The 7,041-nt window shown below is 39.4% G+C and overlaps 1 protein-coding gene across 1 annotated transcript in view; it reads right to left on the reverse strand.

Moving 5' to 3' along the window:
- Positions 1 to 774, reverse strand: part of LOC104957508 (S-adenosyl-L-methionine-dependent tRNA 4-demethylwyosine synthase-like) — a 9,391-nt gene extending 8,617 nt beyond the window's left edge. The window contains exon 1 of the mRNA XM_010785145.1: positions 647 to 774. Coding sequence (XP_010783447.1) covers positions 647 to 749 — 103 coding nt within the window. The 5' untranslated portion in view covers positions 750 to 774. The remainder of the gene's footprint in view (positions 1 to 646) is intronic.
- Positions 775 to 7,041: the final 6,267 nt, after the last annotated feature.

The following is a 7,041-nucleotide window of genomic DNA, read 5'->3' on the forward strand; positions in this document are numbered from 1 at the left end:
GGGGGGGGGTTGGGAGAGAAACTCCCTCTGGAGGAGACACAGGGATTGTAGCCTTTACAGACATGCACAAAAACCTTTATAACACACTACAGAGAAAGGAACACTCCAAAGAGCATAATAGGGTCTCTTTAAAATTGGGTTTTTCAGCAGCTGATTAACCTTTACATAATTCTACCAGAGTTTCCAATATGTTGCTGCCTACTGCCTGGTATGCAACATAAATTAGCATTAGAAGCAAGTAAAGAGGATACTTGATAAATTAAACCAAACATATAAATGATCTTCTTACCTGGCACCTACATATGTAGCTGAGATTCCAAAAATGGTTTAAAGAGAATTACGACTGTGCTGCCCTTGTGGAGAAAGAAGGGTTAAGCATATATACTGATAACAGATGGTCTGTAATTCGATTTATTTTTTTTATTTTAATGCAGAGCAGCGCAGCTAGATAATATGAATAAATGATTCACAGTCACCAGTGACACCAGCAGATGTTCTTTTGGAAATGAAACAGATTTACATAAGTCAAAGATTCATAAAAGACCACCACTACATGAAGTGGCCATTCTAAATCATATTGATGTTTCTCATTTGATGGGTTTAATGCTAGGACTTTTACTGAATAAAACATCCTCAATTTTCTTACCTTGTTTTGTTAGTGCTTCTCTAAGGGCAGGTGTAATCATCTCTCTTCTTTCCGCTTCATCTTCAATCTTCTTCAGTCCATTCAACTTGGATAGCTTCACCATCAGGCCGTCTCCACCCTCCTCTTTGCTCTGCCGCAGAGACAAAACTGAGTCACTAATTGTTTATGACCAAGATGGTTAAAATGCAGCTCTGGCATCTGTCACAACTATAGAATCATAGACTATAAAGGTATACCTTTTATGCGGAGGATAAACCAATTGACTGCTCATTCAGAAAACACTAATAATGTTTCAGTCAACAAAACCATGCATAGTTTTGAAATGCATTTAACAAGAAAATCATACATTTAAAATAAAGGCTGCCGTCACAAGAAGTTGCCCAAAACTAATTATTTTTTGCATATTTCACACTGAGATCTGTTTTTATTTTCACTAAATCACATGGAATGTGGGGAATGTTTTTTTTGCGATGCAACCTCAGTTTGAAACTATCGTAACTAATGCAATTCTGATGCCATAATATCAAATCAAACGAACTTTATTTATACAGAATTTCTTAAAAAAGGTAACAAGGTGCTTCACAAACCAAAAACTGAATTTTAAACAGTTGTTCCGTGGTCTTGTGGAGAGGCACTGACAGATGGAAAAGCAGCTCTTGAAATTGTGAAACCATCACATTACTGTACTTTCCTCCACTCCTCACTCCACACACACACACACACACACACACACCTCTGTACAAATGAGGCAGTTATTGTGACATAAAAAACATAATTAAAATGATGTGTCCTCATTATTATCTACGCAAAAATGTGCTGGCTTCCATTGCACAGCAGTGTGAAATGAAACCGTTAACGCTGACTTCAGGACTGCGACCAATTTCTACATTTAATTTTTTTTATAAACAACAAAACAAAAAACTGAAATAAAAGCTATGAACTAATTTGAGCTTTAAGGCTTGCAGTTTGAAGTAGCCTTTAGGTTTGTAGGCTTTAAATTAGTAATATTCAAAGATGTCGATGTAATGAAAGTATATGACGGACATGCATTAATAGTAATTAACTTTTACCTAACTCTGTCAAGCATGAGAAATACATTTAGGTATCACATGTTAATAGGATTGGGTATGGTTTAACCGGAGGACTGGGTTTGGAATACGGCTCCGGACCAGTCATTAAATCTGTCTCCCTGTTTCAACTCTGTGTCTACAATAAAGGCACAATACCAGTTACAATGCCAGTACCCTTAAAAGGTTGCAATACGAAAATACAATCAGGGAGAGAATCTCCATGTAATTCTCAAAATTGCGATAAATGAGCTAGCTGATAGCAACGCTAACGGAGCTTGAAGCAATATAGTGCAAACATAAATTAAAGTGCTTACCTGGCTAGAATTGTTAACTGAACCAACCGGAATACTGGAAAATGGCGTTACATTCCCGCGGCAACACTATAGTTCAGAAAATGCTGCTTTAAAAAAGTTGTGATCTTTTGGTATTGGTATCACTTTAATAGAATAGAATAGATCTTTTTTTTTCATCATACAAAGTACAACAAAACTTGTTTGGCAACTCTCACTGCAGTAATGTGATTCCTTTTGTTATTCTACTTCGTTTTCTACCCATCATCGAGCAAGCGCTACTTCACTTCACCACAGCGAGTTTGGGCTGTAACAACTGCCGCGGTACTTGGCCAATCATACAATCGAGCCAGTCACTAAATAAAAGAACTTTAAAAATACACAAAAAGGTACAAATGCAGGCGTGGTTTAACTGGAACAGTTTGATTACCACTTGGTACAGGATTATTTTCATTGAAACTTTAAAAAGGCGTTGAGAACACTTGCAACGTTACAAACGTGTCAATCGACATGCCAAGTCTAAGTTACAAAAGTTATTAAATAGTAAAACACCAGTCCCTTGCTTACATATGTAGGTGCAAAAGTCCTTCAATTCAGACAAATGGATTGAACATCCTGCTACAGGATGCAAGATCAAGGTTATTTAAGGACTTCAACGGAAACAGAGCGGGTGAATGAAAAGAAGACAGTTCTACAGAAACTGCATTATGCAGTAATCTTTTTTTAGTAATCCAACAGTAGGAAACAGCATGCAGAAAAGTTAAAAAAGCTAATTTGAATATGTATCTGCTGCTTGCTATAGGATTTGAAGCTTGTCACTTTGAAGAAGTCAGAGATAAAAGAAAGAAATTCAAAAGAGTTCGATGTTTGACAGGACTAAAGATCAAGGTTGAGACTCTGCTGTCCGTGTATGGCTTTTATGTGTCACAAACATTAAACAGATGACTTCATTTTTTTTTATAAATGGACATCATCTTGTGAGAACTATACAGGGTAGTCTTCGTTTAAGGCCCTTCAGGGGCCAAGTGAAACACAACAAGAGGCGTACATTACAGCAAGACAATTTATTGCACTTCAAACCACAACGGCTGTTTTGATGCAAAAGCTGCTGCAGCCTGTTAGTTTGAAGGATTAACAACGTCCTTCAGGCGAGGCTTACATTATTGCAATATACTGCCTTTTTATGTAAATCTAAATATCTAAGAAGTGCTGTTAACAGATGCAAAAGAAGATTGATTAAGTCCTGCTAGAAGAGTTCCCCGGTACATGGGAACATGTATTATTTTTCAGTTAGGTCTGCTGGAGGAGGTGCCTTTGAGATTTCCAATGTGAAGGTGACAGCTCCACCCAATTAATGTGCTGCTGTCCCTGCTCTATCCTGTCTATAAGGCTCGATTTGTGACCTTCTCAGCAGAGCAACGCTCATAAGAGGCTGCTACTGTCAGCCATCGTTGAAGAATGTACGTATGTGTGTAGGGAAAAAGTGAAACTTTTGTTAACTGTTCCTGTGGAGCTTCCAGTGGCACGGTGCCAAGTTTAATGAATCTACATATATTAGGGCTATACACATGAAATGTGCCTCTGAGTCAGGGATTCTATCCAATACACTTTTTGTCAAATAATAAATCTCCACAAAGTCCTCTAACTGTTCCTTCTGAGTGTTGGCTGAAAGGATGCGTTCACTATTTCAAAAGCAATTCTAAATTATATTTGAAAACAACAACCAAATAAATACATCCCTCCCGTCAGTGCTCCTTTGAAACATAACCCACTTTACCACCACTCACTCCCCCTGCCAGTTTTTGTTTTATAGTTGTGGAAAATTGTCTTGTGGCTCAAAGTACTTGTAGTTGTACCAAATAGTTGAAGCTTAATTTATATCTTTGTCATCAACATTCAAATTATAATTTTAGGTTGATGACGTCATAAAAATGTACTGTCAAACGTTCTATGCTTCCTTTGAATACCCCAAAGGATCTTATGCAAAAAAAAAAAGATTGACCACCATGATGATTGCCTGTCTGCAAAAAATTGTCATGGAATTGTGCAGGAATGAGTCCTACAACCTGAAATGAGTTGGTCACCATTGCAAGTTCCCTACACCCACATTCCACAGTTTTAGAAAGTGACTTTGGTTAAATGCCTATCCTACGAAATAAAATGCATCAGAACATACCCAACTTGTAATGTTGGAAGCATTGATGGCGCTTAAAAACAGCTTTCTAACAAATCACTAAATGAGACTAAACGTCTCAAATCGGACGTTAGCCGCCTTTAGCTTAGCGGTTGTGATGCACAGCCATGCAACTGTGATGTAGTTTCCTTAGTTCCTATCGTTATCCTTCCAGGTCAACCTCAAAGTCCGCCATAACCGCAACACTCTACGGCCATTTGCTAAGCCAGGGCTCTATGTGCAAACCAAGGTTTTCTTTTCAGTAAACCCTTAAATCACAAAGCTATCTGACTGTGAGGAGATACTCGCAAAATGTGCCAATAATTGTATTGGACTTACACTTGTAGACTTTTAAATTTGCTTTATATCCAAACCGGTGCTGAATATTCTGAAGCCTGCAATTTAAACTTCATAATGGGGTTCTTCGTTCTTAGCCAGCAGAAATGCCAACCTTTACTTACTGCATCCGTGACACGCGGGATTCTGACAGCATACGCAATATGTAGCCAACAGTGCTACAATCTGTCCCTCTGGTGTTTCTGTGCAGCCATAGCCATTCATTTGGCCCCAGGCTCTGCTTCCCACTGTTCGGCTTTACCCTCGCTTGAGGGATCTCAGACATTCAGTCATGCCCGGGCCTGTCTGGACTAACAGAACTGGGACATCTCCCAGCACCAGGTTGTGCTCTGAAACCACGACACCACATGGGCCTGATACAGACAGACAGCGCCGTGATAACACACTGAGTGAGCAGGTGACAACGGGACAAACAGAGAGACCTTTATTTTGGAGAGGGAGCACAAAAGAGGAAGATAGGGTAGAAAAGAGAAAGACAGAAAAACAAGACCTAAATATGTTTAATACACTGGAGATAGTTGAAGACATGTGTAACCCAAGTCACCCTTGCACCAGGATGCCTTTAAGGCATATCAGTATTGTAAGATAATAACAATAATCTTGTAAAACATATCCGACAATAATCATTATTTTACTATTACATATTGAGTTTGCCACAAGGATTTGCTTGCTTTTTATAGGTTTCATTTGGATTTATAAGTTGTGAATAATAGTAGATTAAAAGTACAGTAATCATAATGAATAAGAACGTTTTTATTGAGATTTTAAGAATATTATCATATGCTCAAAATGGACTTGTAGTCATTTTTTCTAAGGGACTATTATTACTTTTAGTGAGTGCTCCCTAGCCATGTTATTCAGTTACGTGTAGCGGGAGCTAGATTACCTGTGGAGTGAATGATTTCTTACCGGGTCCTGTCATTTTTTTTATATGTGGATTTAACTGCTTGTGACACATGTAAAATAATACCGTATATGTTCGTGTTTAGTCCAGATAATTTGTTAATACAAAATCAGCTAGACCGCATTTCTGCTTTTACACAGTATTGGTTGAATGGCGGTGGTGGTCATCTATTTAATATGTCCCTTAATGAAGTTGACTATGGAATTTGACTGACACCCTACTTAAAGATATATGGCATGCAAAAATTAAGCTAAGCCAATCGAGTTTTGAGTATCCAATTAGTTTATAACTATGTCAACACTGTGTTTGAAGCATCAAGACACTTTTTCCCTTTGCACATTGAGCTGAGAACATCAAAACCAGCCCAGAAAACTGTGTCGTCACTGGGGTAAATGATCCGATCAACGCTGACTCTACTCCCACTGCATGAAATGGACCACAGTGTGGCAGAAACCTCCTAATACAGAGTGTGTATGGTAATTAAATGAACATCTGCGCAATATCAAATACAAATTTAAGCTACGAGCAGCGATAAGCGGGTCTTCGAAAATCCGTGCAGCTTCGCTGTTGTCTTGTATGTCGACGTCGCGCAGCCGCAGATGTTTTCCGGACTCGGCCGTTAGCAAAAGTGGGAAGTTTCAGGCCATTGGAAAATGTACATGGGAGGTCCAGCAGTAACATAAACATTGTGTTTTATGGCGAGTGATCTGTCTTTAAGTTTTGGGCCGTTTGGAGCATTCTCACTGGAGTTATGAGAAAACCGTGTTTCATGGCGAGGGATCTGTCACCATGGCAACGGCATATGATGACACCCCATAATAGGCTTAGATGACTTGAGGTCTATATCGTTATCAAACATGTGAAGTTTTGGGCCGAGCATGTTCACTGGAGTTATGAGAAAACCGTGTTTCATGGCGAGCATTGTGTGGCCATGGCAACGGCATTTGACGAAATATCCTAAATTAAATCGATCTCTCTTAAGGGCTGGACTGTTAGCACACATGTGAAGTTTGACCAGTTTATGACAATTTTCATAGGAGTTATAGCAATATCGTGAGTAGTATTATTCATCCCTCTTTCGTCTCATTAGTATGCATAAAAAAGTGACAGGTCACACCTCCCCTCATTATGCAAATTAGCTAAGTCCCGCCTCCCCGAGGTGTGAGATCCGTCGATAGGAGGGGGGTGATGTGTATTCACAGGTGTGAAAAGCCCCCACTGTTGCGCCTTATTGTATATCATAAAAAATGTTTCAATCACATTAGTATGCATACAAAGTGACAGGTGGGCCCGCCCCCAAGTGTGTGTGTGTGTGTGTGTGTGTGTGTGTGTGTGTGTGTGTGTGTGTGTGTGTGTGTGTGTGTGTGTGTGTGTGTGTGTGTGTGTGTGTGTGTGTGTGTGAAGGTCTCCCCTAACCCCTGCTGTGGACCGGGGCTACATCAAATCTTTTTTTAGCCCCTAAAGAAAAGCCATGAACATAATAATCTTCATCAGACAGTTTAGATTCCCGTTAGAAAGGGGCTAACATCTACTCTCGTCTCAAAGCCTCCTTCCTTCTGCGGTGATGCAGGCAAATGCTGCCCCTTTCTACTATACTAAAG

This window comes from Notothenia coriiceps, unplaced genomic scaffold (assembly GCF_000735185.1).
Source record: "Notothenia coriiceps isolate Sejong01 unplaced genomic scaffold, NC01 NC01_scaffold00027239, whole genome shotgun sequence".
Lineage (NCBI taxonomy): Eukaryota > Metazoa > Chordata > Actinopteri > Perciformes > Nototheniidae > Notothenia > Notothenia coriiceps.